Raw genomic sequence first — 19710 nt, forward strand, 5'->3', positions numbered from 1 at the left:
TGTCAGTCCCTGCCCCCCAACCCCTGCCTCCCCACATCACCACAAACACAATTCTGGCCATAGGCAGGAAGTACAAGGGATTTCTGCAGAATCAGACTTTTGCCCAAGCATTCTGAAAACATTCCCCTACCCTGGCTTCCTGATTACTTTCTGTTGGCCCTTCTGTACCCTGGACTTTGACCTGCTAGATTTAGAGCACCTGCCAGGACTCCCTGCCTTTCCTGTGTTCTCTAGAATTAGCATCTGAAACTACAGTGGCCCATCACCACGCCCTCAGAGCAGCCTCTTCTGTTTATATACTGGTGTAAGCAAATTATTTACTACAATACTCCACTACCTCATCTTTATCTAGAGTTTTTGTTTCCTTCCCCACAGAAGCCACCCTTGTTACTGTACTGACAGACTAAGTGCGCTTCTCAGTTTTCAGTATCAGTCCTCCAGCTCAGGAATCTAGTGGCTCCCTAATGCTCATCAAATACAAATTCTTCTGAACAACTTTAGAAACTCATAATGCTTTTCCTCTCCTCCCTGTTCAATGTAATTACCCACAACATGGCAATAAGCAAAATAATCAACACTCTAGACCAGGGAAAGAGCAGACAGGGAGAGACCAGCAGGCCCAACATGCAGATAGAATGACAGCAATTCAGTATTTTTCATTCTGGAAAAACAAATAAAGGTAGGAATGGTGGGAGGGAGGAAATAAATGAAAGAAAAAGAAAACAGCATTTCAATGAGATTCTAGTTCATTCAAACAATCTGTCAGCTCATCCAGCCTTATTTCCAGGTTAAAAAAAAAAGGGTTTAAAAAAAAGTCTACCGTATCTCAGACTTAGCACATGCTATTAACTTTAAATGTACATTTCAACGTTATCTGCTAAATTTCTATAACCAAGAGAAGTAATAATGGTAACGGTAAGATAATACTCAAAATGTATGGAGGCTGGCACACTTTAGGCAATCAAAATTTATTGGGAAAATTGATTAATTTAATATGAAGTTTAATTCCTCCTTGGAAAATGTTTCTGTATACACTGTCAAGTAAACTGCAAGCCACTGCTAAAATCAAAGAATTAAAAACAAAAAAATTAAAAAAAACAAAAGCATTTGAAAGTATTTCCTGAATGTAGGCAGATAACAGTATTTTAAAAGAGTGACACTATAAATAAACATGAAATTCAGATTCATATCTAATCTTAGTACAGTTTCACATCAATTAAAACCCTACTATTTGGCTTGGACTTTTGAAAATAACATACCACTTCCAAAATGATAAATATCTATCTGATTAGCCATCACTCTTCCCACCCTAGGCATTAAGTGAGGTCAGACTGTTGTCCAACTTTACAGGGGTTATCTGTCCTGTATGTGCATCATACTACTTCCCCTTGAGCAATACTTTGTACACAGATGATAGATTTCTACAGAACTTCACAACAAAACAAAGTTACTACACTTGTAATAATAATAGTTGAAGCAAAGGCTTCTTATTGGCTTCCAGAGACTTCCTCCAAGCAATTCTGTAGTGGTGACCAAAAACCATGGAAATCCACAATAGCTACCAGCAAGAGGAGGGAATTTTTCTCTGTTTCCTAGAGCTGTGGTTTCAAAAGCATAGAGCAACCCCCTGTTGCTTTTTTTCTTTCTGTCCCTCCACATGGGTCAGGATGTAGGCTCAATCATGAAGCTCTGAGACAGACAGCAACAGAATAGAGTAACTAGAACCCCAAGTTTCTGGCAGAGGACTGAAAATGAGGAAGTGGCAGAGAGGTCATGGAATGGGAGGGGCACAGGAAAGCAATCTCATAAAGTTGTTTACAAACCCCAAGGGACATGCTCAAGTCACTGATGCTCAGATCTGCTCCTACTCAGCATACCAAAACACCTTCAGAACTAAACTATCCAATCAACTAGGTCCCAGACTGTCTAGGTCCCACACTGAGTAGCAAACTTGAAATAGATCCAAAGAGAACCACAATCCTTGAAAAGTGAACTGACACTGGAACCATAGACCACAGGTAGATTGGTTATTGCAACCTGAACCTAACCAGGTTGACTGCCTGTTAGAATAAATAGATTGGCATTCTCCATAGAATCTAAGCAAGATCTAGAATGAATCTTCTAAAATAATATTTACAATGTCCATACTATAATCAAAAATTACCCTGCAAAGTGCCACAAAAATTTCAACTTATGTTAGAAAAGTAATAGATGAGGCTGAGATGACATCAATATTGGAATTATCTGAGAAAGACTTTACAGCAGCTATTATAAAAATACTTGAATAAGCCATCAGAAATAATCTTGCAATAAATATTAAAACAAAATAGAAGATATAAAAAAGAAACAAATGGAAGTATTAGAACAGTAACTCAAATTTAAAAACACCATATAAATGGATTCAACAGCAAATGCAGTAGAGGTAAGAGTTAATGAACTTGAAGACAGATCAATAAAACTTATCCACTCTAGGGATGTCTGGCTGGCTCAGTCAGAAGAACATGAAACTCTTGATCTTGGGGTTGTGAGTTCAAGACCCACACGGTGTAGAGGTTACTAAATAAATCAATAAACTTAAAACAAATTATCTATTAATGGCAGAGAATAACAGCCGGAAAAAAGAAGGAAGGAAGGAAGGAAGGAAGGAAGGAAGGAAGGAAGGAAGGAAGGGAGGAAGGGAGGGAAGGAGGGAAGGAGGGAGGGAGGGAGGGAGGAAGGAAGGAAGGAAGGAAGGAAGGAAGGAAGGAAGGAAGGAAGGAAAAGAGCTCAGAGATCTGTGGGACAATAAGAAATGTCTAACACTCATGTTATCAGAGTCCTGGAAAGAAAGGATTCTGCATACAGTGCTGAACCAGACAGTGCTGGAAAAATATTTGAAATAATGGCTGAAAAGTTGCCAAATTTGGTGACATTAACCTATAGATTCAAGAGGCTAAGCAAACTCCAAAAAGGTCAAACCCCAAAATATCCACACCTAAATGCATCATAATCAAATAAATGCAATCAAAATCTCATGGGTTTTATTACAGATGTCAACAAGTTCATTCTAACATTCATACGGAAAGGCAAAAGAACTAGAATAGATCAGTTTTGAAAAAAGAAGAAAATTAGAGGAATCACACTACCTATTTTTAAGATTTACCATAAACCTAAAGTAATCAAGACAGTGTGGTATCAAAGAAGGGAGAGACATAAATCAACATAACAGCAAAAAGATCCACACAAATATGGCCAACTGATTTTTGACAATGGTGCTAAAACAATTCAACAGAGAAAGGATAGTCTTTTTAAAAAAAACTAATGGTGCTGGAGTAATTGACATCTATATGCAAAAAAAAAAAAAAAAAAGGATCCTTTCCATTAAAACTTACACTTCATACGAAAATTAACTCTAAATCTAGATCTAAATGTAAAATGCAAAACTATAAGAAAGCATAGGATAAAATGTATGTGTCTTTCAGTTTGATGATGGGTTCTTGGACATTGTAACAAAAAAATATGATCCACACAAGAAAATACTGATACTCTCGATTTTGATTTCATCAAAATGAAAAACTTTTGTTTTTACTAAAGACATGGTTGAGGGAATAAGAGGACAAGCTATGGACTTGGAGAAAATATTTGCAAATCATGTATCTGGCAAAGACTTGTGTCCAGAATATGTAAAGAATGTTTAAAACTTAACCATAAGAAAACAATCCAAATTAAAAGTAGGCAAAAGACATGAAATGGATGCTTCATTAAATAGGATACAAAAATGATTAATAAGCATGTGAAAAGAGGTTAACATCATTATCCACTAGGGAAGTGCAAATTAAAACTATGATGACTGGGTCATAGGGTAGGTCTATTTTTAATTTTTTGAGGAACCTCCACACTGTTTTCCAGAGTGGCTGCACCAATTTGCATTCCCACCAACAGTGCAAGAGGGTTCCCGTTTCTCCACATCCTCTCCAGCATCTATAGTCTCCTGATTTGTTCATTTTGGCCACTCTGACTGGCGTGAGGTGATATCTGAGTGTGGTTTTGATTTGTATTTCCCTGATGAGGAGCGACGTTGAGCATCTTTTCATGTGCCTGTTGGCCATCCGGATGTCTTCTTTAGAGAAGTGTCTATTCATGTTTTCTGCCCATTTCTTCACTGGGTTATTTGTTTTTCGGGTGTGGAGTTTGGTGAGCTCTTTATAGATTTTGGATACTAGCCCTTTGTCCGATATGTCATTTGCAAATATCTTTTCCCATTCCGTTGGTTGCCTTTTAGTTTTGTTGGTTGTTTCCTCTTCCCAGTAGTTGCTAGGAATTTACCCAAGGGATACAAGAGTACTGATGCATAGGGGCACTTGTACCCCAATGTTTATAGCAGCACTCTCAACAATAGCCAAATTATGGAAAGAGCCTAAATGTCCATCAACTGATGAATGAATAAAGAAATTGTGGTTTATATACACAATGGAGTACTACGTGGCAGTGAGAAAGAATGAAATATGGCCCTTTGTAGCAACGTGGATGGAACTGGAGAGTGTGATGCTAAATGAAATAAGCCATACAGAGAAAGACAGATACCATATGGTTTCACTCTTATGTGGATCCTGAGAAACTTAACAGAAACCCATGGGGGAGGGGAAGGAAAAAAAAAAAAAAAGAGGTTAAAGTAGAAGAGAGCCAAAGCATAAGAGACTCTTAAAAACTGAGAACAAACTGAGGGTTAATGGGGGGTGGGAGGGAGGGGAGGGTGGGTGATGGGTATTGAGGAGGGCACCTTTTGGGATGAGCACTGGGTGTTGTATAGAAACCAATTTGACAATAAACTTCATATATTAACAAAACAAAACAAAAAAAACACAACTATGATGACATATCACAACACACTTACCAGAATAGCTAAAATAGAAAATATTGCCAGTAAGAAATGCTGGCAAAGATACAGAGCAACAGGAACTCTTTCATAATACTGGTGGGAATGCAAAATGATAGAGCTACTCTGCAAATCGTTTTCGAAGATTTTTGTGAAATTAAATGTGCATCTACCATATGACCAGGCATCCCACTCCTATCTAACTCCAGAAAAATTAAAACTCATGTCACATAAAAACCTAAATGTGAATGTTTTAACATTCGTATGTATGTATGTGCACATATCTATATCTATAATTGGTAAGAAGTGGGTGGGTAGAGGCATTAATATATAGGTATAGTGGGAAGAAGTTTTTTTGGTGATGAAACTTTTGTGTCTAGATTATAAGGGTGGATTCACTGAGAATTTAAAGAGCTAAAAACTAAACAAACAAATGAATGTAGTGGTCAGGTGTTTCTAATTTAACTACCAAACACTGGGATTTCATGACAGACCAAAAATAGTATTGTTCCTTTTTCCGCTGATGAATAATACACATTTTTCATTTTGCAATTTCATTTAAATTGAGGTGAAATTACATACAGAATAGTGTCACCAGATTTAGCAAAAAAAAAAATAAATAAAATAAATAAAGGATCCCAGTAACATTTCACTTCAAATAATCATTTGTAGTATAAATGTGTCCCAAATACGGAATGGGACATACTTGTTCTGAATATATATATACACACCTCTGTGTATGTACACACAAACACGTTTATCTGAAATTCAATTTAACTGGATTATTTTATTTGATCTGGCAATCCTAATACAGAAAAATGCACAGATCCTAAATGTATGTATTTGAATGAATTTTGGTGAATGTTTATACCCATACAACCAACACCCAATCAAGATACAGAATATTTCCATTACCTCAGGTTCCCTATTACCCCCAGCCAGTCAATCTTCATTCTCTCCATGGGCAAATACTATTTTCTTGTGACTACTTTTCCCTGTTGCTAACATGTTTTTAAAATTAATTCATGTTGTAGGAGTCAATGGTTCATTCTTTTTTATTGCTAATTAATATTCCATTGTAAAATACAGCAAATTTTAAAATCTATTCTCCTAAGGGACACATGGCTTGGTTCCAGTTTGGGGCTATAAGCGAATAAATATATAAAGTTAAAAGCATTCTTATGCAATTGTTTTGTCAATGTTTTCATTTCTTTTGGGTAAATACCTAGAACTGATTTTACTAGTTCATGGCTTTAATTTATAAGAAACTGAAAACTACTTTCCAAAGTAGTTATGCCCATTTATATTCTTCCCAACAGCAAGCAAATTTCAGTTACTCCATATCCTTGCAACTTTTACTGTTGTTAGCTTTCAAAATCTTTGACATTCCATTGGCTTTGTTAACCATTTGTTAACATTTGTTTGACCATTTTCTATTTCACTGATTTCTGCCGTGATGTTCAGTATTTCCTTTCTTCTACTTAGTTTTTATACACTTTTTTTTCTAGCTAAGATGGAAACATATCATTGATTTTAAAACTTGTCTTCTAATATAGATTTCCAAAGCTATAATTTCTAAGAACTGCTTTACCTGCATCCCACAAATTTTCATATTTAATATTGTTTTTATTCAGTTAAAATAAATGTTATTTCCAAATATTTGGGACTTTTCTAGACATCTTTTTGTTAGTGATAGTGATTTAAAAAATTGTTTTCTTAATGTTTTTGAGAAACATAGTGTGTGAATGGGGGAGGGGCAGAGAGAGAGGGACACACAGAATCCGAGGCAGGCTCCAGGCTCTGAGCTGTCAGCACAGAGCCTGACGCGGGGCTCGAACTCACAGACTGTGAGATCGTGACCTGAGCCGAAGTTGGACGCTCAACCGACTGAGCCACCCAGGCGCCCCTGGTGACTTTTAATTTAATAGCCAAGCATATGGTCTACTTTGCTGAATGTTTCATACATGCTTGAAAATAAGGTCTATTCTACCACTATTGGGTGTAGTGATCTTTCAGGATCATTTGAGTGCAAATGGTTTTTGTTCAAACTGTCAGTATTTTTGCTAATGTTTTGCCTATTAGTTGCCAAGAGGTTGTTAAAATCCTCAACTCTGATTGTAGATATGGCTGTATCTCCCTTTTATTAGTTTCTGCCTCATGTACCTTAAAGCTGGTATTCAAGGAATATATATACCTTTAGGATTTTGTCTTCTTGATGAACTATCCTTTCTTTATGAAAAGTCCTTTTTTATCCCCATTATACTCCTTTTGAAGTCTATTTTATCTTCTATTAATAGAGCCACTTGTTTTCTTTTGTTTTCTGTTTGTATAGTCTGTTTTTCCCCCATTCTTTTACTTTCATCTTGTGTCTTTACACTTAAAGTTTAACTCTCTTATAGACAACATATAGTTGGACCTTTAAAAAAATCTAGTTCTTTTAATTGGAGTGTTTGGTTTACATTTAACTAATTACTGATTTTGTTAAATTTAGGTCTATCATTTTGCCATTTTTCTATTTGTCCTATATATTTTATACCTATATTTCCTCCTTTCTTGCCTTTTTTTTGATGAATCATATATCTTTCAGTATTCAATTTTAATTCCTCTAATTTTTTTTTTTTTTTTACTTCTGCCTTTCTTCTTTATTGCAGTTGCCAAAAGATTTCAATACATAACCTACATAGACCTGATCAGTCTACAATTAGTATTCCGCTGCTTTAAATAAAATGTAAGAACTCTGCCACTCTGGACTGATAAGATTTGGTTTGGTTTTACTTTTTAATTTCAGTACTTTACAGATGTCCTTCTTTTGTCTCATGACCTCCACGGTTTCTGAGGTGAAGCAGCCCAACATTTATTGCTCCCCTGTGTGTAGTGGGTTCCCGACTACCACTCTTGGTTGCTTTTAGGATTTTTCTCTTATCTTTGGTTCTCATCAGTTTTAGCTATGATGTGTTAGGTCTTGTTTTCTTTACATTTATTCTGTTTGGAGTTCACTGAGCTTACTGGATCTATGTACTGATAGTTTCACCAAACTTGGAAAAATTTTGATCTTAACCTACTCATAATTTTTCTGCCCTATTTTCTCTCTCTTCTCCTTCTGGGAATTCAATTACATATGCATTGGACTGCTGAATACTGCCCCCCATGACTTTGAAGCAGTGTGCTGTTTTCTTCTTTCCAGTTATTTTTTAGCCTTTATCGATCAGGACAATTTCTATCCACCTGTCATCTGCACTCTGCTGTTAGGTCCAACCACTTGGGTTTTTGCTTCCATTTCTCTGACAGCACTCATCTATATACATTCATTACAACTATTGTTCCTAGTCACTGTTGATATGCTAAAGAGACTCAATTTGTTATCATGCCCTAGAAGTGTTAAGATTTGTTCCAGCAGGCAGTTAAATTATGGACTAATCACCTTGATTTCATGGAGGATTGATTTTACATTATGTTAAAGGTTTTGTCTTTAGTTTTAGGCAAATCCTTAGTCCTGGGCATGGTCTCTTCTAATACACAGCCATTCTAGAGATTTGACAGAAAGCCTAAAGTGCTTACCAAGCCTTCTAACTTGACGGGATTCAAACTCAAAACTGTTTTCCCTTGCAATACAGAGCAACAAACTTTGCTCAGATTTTTCAGCCTTCCAGCTATGGCTTTCCACCAGGTTCATGGAGTCTTCCCCTGTACAAAGCATAATTCAGCAGTTAGCCAAAGAATTAAGAGGAGATTCGTATACAGACTGTAAGGCTGGCTCCTCCTTCAGTGCCATCTCCATTTCTAGAATTTCCTCCTCACTTTACAGCTCCTCTAGCAGCCCCCAATTTCTCTGACACCTCAAGCCAATAAGACTCTTGAATTCTAGCCTTCTCTTGAATTCTAGCCATCCCTTACCAGACAGACTGGGGAATGGCCTGAGGGAAAAAGCTATATATAAGTATAGTTCTCAGCCTGCTTTTGGTCATTCCCCAGTGTCTTCAGACAGTTATGTTTTTCCCAGAGTTTATATAATTGGGAGGGCTTGTACATTACAAGCTATTCCACCATTACCAAAGCCAGAAGTCCTTCCTTATATAATTCTTCAATGCTTGCTTTAATGCCTCAGAAGAAAACAACACAGAACTGGTACTTAAATGTCCTTGGCTCTCTCCCTTTTTATGTAACAGATTAAAAACAGAATATTTCATATATATTTAAAATACCTTTTATCTCAAATGAAATAAGAATAATCTCTTGTTAATTAATGCTCCCAGGAAGTAGGGAAGTATATGTTCAACTTCCAATGAATTTAACAAAATTTAAGCTATGGTTGATTAAGCCATGGAAATATTTAGAGTTAGACCAACCAAACTAGCATCTAGCAAAGCTATTTCTGTTATGAACAAAAAGTACAAGACTCTACAGTAGTCATGAAATATTATAAATGCAGAGCTGTTTATAACTAGGAAAAAGAATGTGACTACTTACATACATACGGTGGCATATTACTGAGTTAAGTGATATGACAAATCTTGCCTAACCCAATGTCTTCAAACTTAAATTTTTTAAAGCCATATTTTATAGTCATTAAGTTTTCCATTTGTCCACTTGGATGTGAAAGATGCTATTTAAAACCAAACAGCAACTGTCCATGGCTGGCTGAACATTTATAATTCAACAATTATATAACCTCCAAAATACAGCAGAATATGAACCACATAATTAGAGTGTCAGCTAAACAAGACAAGGCAATTCAGAAAGATGTCATTTTGTGGCATGTACTCAGCTGAGCTTTAAGTAAGAGGACGGTTGGGTGGTACTTACTCTTCCCACCTCTGCTTAAAGCACTAATACCAACTACTGTCAGGACAATTCATCTTGTGGTCAGCACAGCTGACTTTTAAAAAAGAAGAAAGTTCCACATTGTATAAACTCATTTCATAAGTAAAAACTGCTTTTAAATAACAATATGAATATCTGTCCGCAAGTTTTCAGGCTTGGTCTGCTCCATGTGTGTACATCCTCAAAAATCACCAAAATAGCAGCAACAGATGATGATGTCATAAGGAAAAAACTCACTGCCACAGGAAACTAAGTATTATTGAGTCAAGATCTTTCTTCTTGGTCACTTGTTTTATAATTATTAGGTACACCAAAAGAACTGTTCATTATACAAATACGGGTATGTGCATATATGACTGAAACTAACATCTAACAATAGAAAATGTCTATGCTTCCATTCCATCAATGCTTTAGGATTCTGCGCTATTTTCTGGTATGGAAAACAGACTTAGCATCTCCATCTCCAATGGATGCATGTTGTCTCCTGTGATAATTAAAGAGTGTAACGGTCCTCCCAAGTCCACAGTACACATTTGCTGCAAAGTGCCTGCTGCAATTTTCTGGTCCTCAGCTCCAACCCTGGCTAAGCCAACACAGAGTGTCTTCTCGGTGACTGCTGTTAAGAAGAAGAAGAAAAAGATACTGCCATTCAAATCAGCAATTGCATTATCCTGTCCAACATTAAAATGAACATGAGTACCAAAAGTACATTTAAAGAAGCCCTGAATATTTTAAATCTCCTTAGTCACATATTACAGACCAATTATCTATTGATTTACCTAAGGCTTTTCTAAATTATATGCACTACCTGACATATAAAGCAGTTCTTCCTAACTTTACCCTTTTGGAATTCCAAAGGCTTGCCCTAGTTTAAGTTTTCAGGATTTGATAAACAATTGCCTATATCCATACTCTTTACAACTGACTAGCATTTGTCTTTATTTTGTTTTTAATGTTTATTTATTTTGAGAGGAGAGAAAGAACATGTGCACATGAGCAGGGGAGGGACAGAGACAGAGGGAGACAAGAATCTCTGGCAGGCTCTGCTCTGTCAGCGCAGAGCCTGATGCAGGGCTCAAACTCATGAAACGTGAGATCATGACCTGAGCTGAAGTCAGACGTTTAACAAACTAAGCACCCAGGTGCCCCAGCATTTGTCTTTATATAGCTTCTGAGTGAACAATGTTTATTATCTGCCTATATATATATATATATATATATTTAAGGCACTTATGAATATTTAAAGTTTATTTATTTTGAGAGAGAGAGATTGGGGGAGGGGCAGAGAGAGAGAGAGAGAGAGAGAGAGAGAGAGAAAATCCCAAGCAGGCTCTATGCTTAATGTGGAGCCTGACATGGCTTGATCTCAAGAAACATGAGATCATGACCTGAGCTGAAATCAAGAGTCAGACACTTAACTGACTGAGTCACCCAGGTGCTCCAAACCTGCCTATATTTTTAATAAATTGCTTGATATATGTTCCCAGTGACCAAGGTATACTAGAAAAACAAGAGGAGTATGAGATAAATACACAGATTTGAATTTTTGCTTGGCCACATAATCACCTATGTCAAACTTTAGTTTTCTTTTCATTTTTCAAAACATAATACTATCTTTCTTAAATGGCAGTTGTAAGGGATGAGATAACAGACATGAAAGTATTTAATAAACTACAGAGCCCTTAACAAATAATGGGCATAATGACATTACTTATGTTTTTAAGTGCTGACCTTTTCATGATTTTGTTTAGTTGGGAAAGCTGTCTTGATTGAACAATGATCAAAATGGGGCAAATGAGGGGCACCTGGGTGGCTCAGGTGGTTAAGTGTCTGACTCTGGATTTCAGTTCAGGGCATGTTCTCATGGTTTGTGAGTTCGAGCCCCAAGGTGGGCTCCAAGCTGGCAGTGCAAAGCCTGCTTGGGATTCTCTGTCTCATTCTCTCTCTGCCCCTCCCCTGCTCACTCACTCTCTCTTAAAATAAAGAAATACATGTTTAAAAAATGGGACAATGATATCTACAAGGACAAGCAGGCATGCAAGTTTAGGCTTAAGTGTACAAAATTATGGATATGGAATACCCTTGCAAATTATTTGTTTCATAACTTTAACGAGACCTACTAATGAGAAAAAAAATAAGCAACAGTCATTCAACAATCTCTTCATGTATTTTTTCTATCAAGAGATTGGTGCTCAAAGGCAGTCAGCAACTTACAACAGAATATAATGACAAGTTCTTTTAAAAACCTCTCAATAAATGGAGCTGACTGGGTGGCTCAGTCTGTGAAGGGTCTGACTTTGGCTCAGGTCGTGATCTTGCGGTCTGTTCAGTTCGAGCCCCTCATCGGGCTCTGTGCTGACAGCTCAGAGCCTGGAGCCTGATTCAGATTCTGTGTCTCTCCTTCTCTCTGTCCCTCCCCAGTTCTCACACTGCCACACACACACACACACACACACACACACACACACACAAAGTAAAAATAAACATTAAAAAAAAAAGAATCTCTCAATAAAGATTTACTGATGACAAACATTTTATTATATACCACGTACTGTGTCTAGATATTATGAATATAAGGATAAATTCTCTTGTTTTTATCCTGAGGAAAACTACTCCCAGTCTCAGTGAGAACAAAGAGAAAAAGCAGAATAAGTATATTTTTGCAGGATAGATCTTACCATAAATTTAGGCTAAAAAGGAAGTTCTGCATTTTACCTATGTATTTATTAACATGTTTACATTAAACCTGATTTACTGTTAACTTGTGAAAAATCCTCACTTTCTTGAATGGTATTAATGTTCCTAGGAAGAACTCCATTATTTTTCCTTCAGTACTACTTTTAGCCTATGAAATTTAAGTGAAAACTGAAAAAAAAAAAAAAAAAAAAAAAAAAGACAAGAAAAAGTACTATGCAAGCACACTGAACCTCACTTCAGAAGTGGGGGGTGTGTGTGAAGTTATACCATGTGCACATCTCAGTACAGCAGTGGGGAAACATGAGAACCCTTTTAGGGCCTTGAGTACCTGGCTCTTCTCCTTGTACTCGTTGATTCTGAACAATCTCCAGAAGCTGCCGGGCTGCTTGGTTTACACTCATATACCGAGGAGGTTCATAGATCTTCCTTCCCCTGTAAATATAAAACTAGATGCCACTGTCCTCAGCCATGAAATTACATAACACATTTTTAATGCAGTTATTCCCCCAGGAATCCTCAGGTACCACAGTCTACATGGTTTGAAGCATTCACACCTTACCCATTTAAGTATACACTAAAACATGAATACCATAATTGTTTAAGTTTAAGCTTTTTTCATTGTTCTACTTCAAGTGTCCTCTGATCTCCCCGAAATGCTGGCAGAAATAAAAGTCCAACAACTTAATGATAAATGTCTAAATCAAAGTTACTTTTATTTAAAGTGATAACCCAGGCAAAAACAGTTCAAATTAAGCAGCAATTTATTCTAGATCCTGGCTTAACCAGGTTCTATCGTGTTCATTTTTATTACCATGTTTAAACCACATATTCCTCTTTTCACTTCTTTCTCTAAGAAAAGTAAACTAAAGTGGTAAATATCTAAAAATCTTGGAGGGTTAGATATGTTTACTTCTGATACCTCAAAGCCTACCACATCTGCCCATGATCATAATAAAAATACTGTTTTCATAGCTTACAAAACAGTTCATACAGATTATCTTACTGACTCCCCAAAAAATTCTCAAAGTCAGCACTGTCCAAGAGAAATATGATGCAAACCACAGAGTTTTAAATTTTCTAGTAGTCATATTAACAAAAGTAAAAAAAAAAAAAGGCAAAATTAATTTTAACAATACTATTTTACCCACTATATCCACAATGTTATATTTCAACATTTACTCCTATAAAAAGTATTAAAGAGATTATTTTTGTACTAAGTTTGTGACATCTGTTATTTCATACTTATAGCATTAATTCAAGTGTTAAATTTTCATTGGAAATACTTAATCTGTATTTAAATTTCATAAAATTCATGGTTGCAAAAGATTTACACAGTGAAGTTACTCCAAATATACTTTTCTAATAACTAAGTTGAGTATTTTTATTAATTAAGATTAAATTATAAAGGCAGTTCCTCAATTACATTAGCCATTTTTCAAGCGCTCATTAATTATATATGGGTAGTAGCTACTGTACTGCACATTGCCTCGATAAGCAAAAAAAGGATTTTAGCACTCATCACACATAGGAGGCAAAGTAGACTCAGAAACCAAAGTAGCTTGCCTAAGAGCACATAACCAGAGGCAGACTCAGGACTCAAATCCACGTCTTCTTCTGACCAACAATTCATTAATTCACACCACAGATATTTACAGAGTGCCTATTAGGTGTCAACCACTGTCACGGTCCTGAATCCATGAGATCTATTGCTGTTTCCACTCCATCACACTGCTTTTCACGTCATAAGATGAGGTGATTAATTTTTACCAGTTAAGGAAAGCTAATTTTCAACAATCTTTAGAACCCATGTCCTTTAAGTAGAATTGTATAAGGAATTAGAAACAGACATAAGCATTCTCAGAATAAGAACTTACTTGATGAGATTTTCCAAAGACTGCTCCTTTACTTTGATGTCTGTAGGAAGTGAAAAATAGTTCTCTTTTAATTAACTACTTTATCCACAACCCCGTGCGTCAACTTCGGTAGAGTCATTTAAATTTGGGGGAAGCGTTTTTGTCAAGTCTCCAAAATATTAATTTCAGAGCTCATGTCATTCTTCCGCCACACTTGTATCCATCTACTTTTTTCTAGAAATATACAGAAGAATGGAAGCTTGTGGTGTGTAAAGGTCATTAGTTAGAAAACAAACATGAGGTTGGCCCTAAGACCATCCTGAAAGGATCTAATTTCCTCTTGGAAAAGAAGACACAGGAAAGAGTTAGATAAATATTGGCATATACACTACCTAACAGCTAATCCAAATCTTTGTGTTCATTTCTACTAGCTGGTAAGTGCACAGACCCAGCTGAGAAGTCTTCTTATGTTCCTATTCTTAACCTATTTTTTTCAGGCACTAGAACGTAAGCTTTAATGCATGTAATGTAACAGAAAACTTTCACCACATTTTGAAAAGAAACCTTTGCTCTCTTGTGAATGGTTAAGACATGTCTAATAACTTGTAAATAAACCCTTTAATACCCAATATTCATAAACAGCGCTTTCCCAAGCACTGACTGCCAGGTATGGGGCTACCACAGAGGCCAGAACATACATAATCTCTGCTCTCATGAAGCCTGAAATGCAAGTGTCACAAATCCTTGATTCTTTTTACTTCTTAATCACTGATGCTCAGCCACACAGTTTGGTAAAAGGTAAAAAAGCACAATCACTCCACATCCTCACAGGAACTCAGTATACAACAGCAAGAGCAACAGCTGCTTCCTGTTCTACATGCTAAAAACAAATGGTTCAGCCAAAGTCTGCTTTTGCAAAAATAAATACACTGCAACTGAAGGGTCTTTTTGTTGGATTTCTACAGCTTTCCTAAGTGATTATCAAAGTTTTTCTTATGAAGGAGACTAAAGAGTTTCCTAGGAAAGTACAGCAGAGGTTAAGCCCTTGTAAGTATTTGTAAATGTTCTTGGAACCAGTGGTGAATGTACCTTTCAGGTTCGAAATATCATTATTTAATTTTTCCACGTGTCTAGTACATATAAGAAAAAATGCATATCAGTTATTGAAAATGGCCTGCAATACAATTAACAGACTTAGACTTCCTTTATATGGTACCTGCAAGATTTTTAAAAATTCAACACATTCACTTAGTTCATTCACCTTGAGGTTCTGAAATGTTGTGAGTTTTTAGTATTTTAATTTTTTAAATGATCTGCTCTATAGAACCTGGTTTTAAGTATGAAGAGGCTGGGGAGAATTTTTACAGGCAAATGCTTTTTGATCGAACATAAGACTACATTATGAAATATTTAATATCAAGCCAGACCAGTCTTAATACTTCTCCCTTGTCTTCACACAGGCCAGAATTATTCCTTTCTACTTCTACTTGCTAAAGGTAAGCGTCTCCTTTTCACTTTAGTGCCAGCACCCTGCATAATGCAAAGTACCCAACAGATATTCCATAAAAGTCTACTGAATCAATTTATTCATGTGGCTCTACTATTACCCACACACCAGCCTATCTTAAACTACCCCTGAAGTAACATAAGTCCCAACTCCTTCATAAAGCCTATGTTAACTTCCCCTCAAAAGCTCTTTGTTCTTTGAAATATCTATATAGTTATTCTTTAATTACATCATATATTTGTTAATCTTTAATTACATCATATATATCTGGTCTTTTCAAGTAAATTTTAAATTCTCTGTAGTATCCTAACATGGTATATTCTCACTAATCCCTACAGGGTCTGGACCACAGCAGGCATTCAATAAATATATACTAATTTAAATGATGAGCATGCCAGATGATTAAATGATGAGATGTACGGTTTGAGGATTTGAAATCATATCTTATACTTCACACCTTGTTCCTGTTTTTGTTAATGGAGCAAGGAAGATATATTGTTTAGCCTTGTTTGTCTTTTCCCAGGAAAGCCAAGAAAAGGGGGAAGCTCTTAGAAAGAGAAATCGAGAGCCAAAGTTCTGGTTTGTCCTTCCTGCCTCTTCATATAACAGAACTTAATTGTTCTTTAAACTTTTGTGTACATAGCAACTAAATTTCAAAACCCTGAGGGCAGGACGCATGTCTAATACTTCCTTAGTATTCCAAAAAACCCTAACTCTACAATGGGCATAAAGTACAGCATGATATAGTAAAAAGCTGTGAATGACAGGTTATCTGGATTCTACCAATTCCACCACTGATAAACTGGGTGACACAGGGGGAAAACGATTAAATATCTCTGGGCCTCAACTTCATCTGTAAAATGGGCTTCAATAACATGATCTTCAGAGTCTCTCTCAGATCTGTAATTCTGTGATTCTGATATCAATACTGTGGTATTCAAAAAACATCTCTAGGAAGACAAAGGATGGCACTTGGTAAGAATAAATGCTTAATACAGGTCTGCTGAATTGCAGTAAACTGACAAGAACAGGGTTTTGATGGATAAACGGGTAAGATAATAGAATGCTGGAGTGGATTCATGAGGGCATAAGAAGGGAGTAGCACGAATTATGGTATACACAAGGGAATAGCCAGGTGGTATTTGGAGCAGAAAATGCGTTATCTCCCTGAGAGTAAGGGAAGTATGTGGCACACAGAGCAGCTAGACCAGGTCGTTCCTTAATCTCTAGCTAGTTATGCACAGAACAGCTTTACCTGAACACAAAATCAAAATGACAATAATACGATGACTCCATATTGTGACTTTAAGGAAACTCCAAAGCCCTCACCTAGTAAGCATAACGTGTGCATGCCGTTTTGTCTGTTCTTCTTTACTTTGTCAAAGAAGCTTTCTGGTCTCCAAGTGTCTGTCCAAAAAACAATAGAAACCGTCTCTCCAAACTTATACAACTAGAAAAAGTAAAAACATTAATTAATGATAGAACAATTCACTGCTTACTCTTTCAAAGTTAACAACCAAAACATAAAGTGAGACCCAGACTTGAGATGAGTGGGGGATCAAATCTCTCACAAAATACATGTTCTCTTTGGTCCACAGCAGCTGGTCTCTCTGATGCCCTTTACAGTAGTGCTCCTAGTAGTTCAGCATTCAGTATAGCAACATATGTAACCAGTTCACGATTTAGCTATGTAGTTGCTAAAAATACTGAAACAGAACCCAGAAGGAAATAAACAAAGACGTTTGAGCAGTCAGAGCAGGGACTGTTCACTAGGTTAATTTTATTATCCTCACACTACAGACCACCAAGGCTCAGAAACATCAAGCTCATCTGCCCAGGGTCTCACAGCTAGTGAGTAATGAAAAAGACTCAAACTGAGGTCCAAGAAATGCTCCTTTCCACCATGGCAGCTCAGAACAATTCAGACAGTATATTCGCTGTAGCTATTTCTTAAAACCTACCCCCTTACTTTACCCACGATTTGATTCCTCACTATAGAATTCAATGAAGGTTTGCCCAAACCTCCTCCTTTCCCAAGTGGCCTACCCACCCCAGCTGGCCATCACACAACCAAGAGGCTTGCTTTGTTCCAGTTTGCTTCCAGTCTGGCTGCACAGTTCGCTGAAGTGAGCCCAACTCCACATCTTATGCTAAGAAAACTCAGTTCTGAATCCTAGTTCTGCAACTTGGTAGCTGTGTGACATTGTTCCTTCTAAATCTCTAAAATAGGGATAGTAAAAACATACTGTCCTTCCTATTCACGGGGTTGTAAACATGTAAAAAGTTATTCAAACTGTGAAGTAATATGCTAATATTAGTTCTTATCTAGTCACTGTGCAAAGGACAATTAAATTCAAAGACTTAATACATGGTAAAACATAAAACTAAAGTTGTTAGGTAAAGATTTAATTATTCAATTGAAACAGTGCTTGAAACAATTTATAAGAGCTGGAAAGCACTAGACACAGGAAATCAAGTCTAGTCCTCTGCCACAAACTGTGCACAGGACAGTACTGAACTTTTCTAAGCCCAAGGTTTTTCATTTTTCAAATGAAGAACTGGTCTGCAGAAGGGATTATCATCCTGAGGCTTCTCCAATCAGTTTTCAGAAGCTGCTGCAAGAGGTAAGGGGGAGGCAGAAAGAACAGAAACAGAAAAGCTGGAGCATTCAAGGCCCTCTATCCCTCCACCCCAGGAAAGCTCAAATTTTCTCACTTTTTGTACACTGAGGCCTAAAACCTGTAACTGATACTCTTAATGGTGACTTTGAGTTCTTAAGGGAAAGCTCATCAGGTTCCTCACATGGCCACAACTTCCAACTCACCTACCAATGAGCTTTATTCTCAAAGTCCACTTGCAAACTGTCTAAAAAAGATCTATGGAAGCCATGCCATCCCCTGGCAAATTCTCAGATCAGTATAGCAAGAGCCATGTAACTGCAGGAATTCAGAGTCATGAATCTTCTTGCCACGTATATAATGTTTCCCTGTGAAAAATGCATCCAGCTGATGAGTTCCAATGTATTCCAATGTGGGATTCCTGGAATACATTCACCCAAGCTGCAAGAGATAGGCCTAGCCCTGCTGGGGGTGGGGGTTCTGCTACTGTTATTGTTCTATGAGAGGCAAATTTATCTAAAAGATATTTATTTTAGATCATCCACTATGTGCCACACATTATGCTATGCACAGGTATAAAGTGAGAAGCCAATCCGAGCTCTGGCCCTCATGGAGAATGCAGTCTTGCATATACCTCACAGAGCAGGCAAGAGCTCTGAAGTCACAGCGCTGGTTCTTAATAGATGGGCCACCATGGGGTGCCTGGGTGGCTCAGTCGGTTGAGCATCTGACTTTGGCTCAGGTCATGATCTCACGGCTCATGAGTTCAAGCCCCGTGTTGGGCTCTGTGCTGACAGCTCAGAGCCTGGAGCCTGCTTCCGATTCTCTGTCTCCCTCTCTCTCTGCCCCTAACCCACTCACATTCTGTCTCTGTCTCTCTCAAAAATAAATAAACATTAATAGATGGGCCACCGTGGACAAATAACCTTCCTGACTTTCAAGAGAAACTCCCCAGGAAAATGCGCATAACTATAAACCTTATAATGTGATTTTTTAAAGGATTAAATGACATAAAGTGTGTAGAATGCCTAATACATTGCACACAGTAAAAACAATAAATGTTAGGGATTTGATGATATAATAATATGTTTATAATGATGATATAAAAATGGTCTAAAATGCTGTGTCTTGCTATAGTCCAACTGCTTTCCTTACTGGAATGAGCTCAAAAATATTACCAAATATTTGAAAATAAGTTTATGATTTAGCTCTGATAAGTTCAACAGTTTACATTCTAAAAGGGATTTTTGGCATCTCTGATCAGACTTTGAAATATTGCTATTACTCTGTAAAAAATAAAACTATTGAGGTTAAAGAAAATTACATATGCAACCATATATAAACACTCTAAATGGGCCT

At 36.9% G+C, this 19710-nt stretch overlaps 1 protein-coding gene across 6 annotated transcripts in view; it reads right to left on the reverse strand.

The window, feature by feature from the left end:
- The window catches only part of DPH5 (diphthamide biosynthesis 5), a 55461-nt gene that overhangs the window by 9993 nt on the left and 25758 nt on the right, over nucleotides 1-19710 (reverse strand). For 5 of the 6 annotated variants that reach the window (XR_003971381.2, XR_004343982.1, XM_030328305.1 and 2 more), the window contains exons 5-8: nucleotides 17063-17183; nucleotides 14248-14287; nucleotides 12702-12805; nucleotides 8414-8539 (exon numbers count right to left, since the gene is read on the reverse strand). Coding sequence is in view for 4 of the 6 variants with exons in the window: in XM_030328305.1 (XP_030184165.1) it covers nucleotides 8414-8539; nucleotides 12702-12805; nucleotides 14248-14287; nucleotides 17063-17183 (391 nt within the window). In the remaining 2 variants the exon portion in view is untranslated. Of the gene's footprint in view, nucleotides 1-7503; nucleotides 10293-12701; nucleotides 12806-14247; nucleotides 14288-17062; nucleotides 17184-19710 lie in introns of those variants that run through there. The other variant, XM_030328304.2, reaches the window with a different exon arrangement.

Source organism: Lynx canadensis, chromosome C1, assembly GCF_007474595.2.
Source record: "Lynx canadensis isolate LIC74 chromosome C1, mLynCan4.pri.v2, whole genome shotgun sequence".
Classification (NCBI taxonomy): domain Eukaryota; kingdom Metazoa; phylum Chordata; class Mammalia; order Carnivora; family Felidae; genus Lynx; species Lynx canadensis.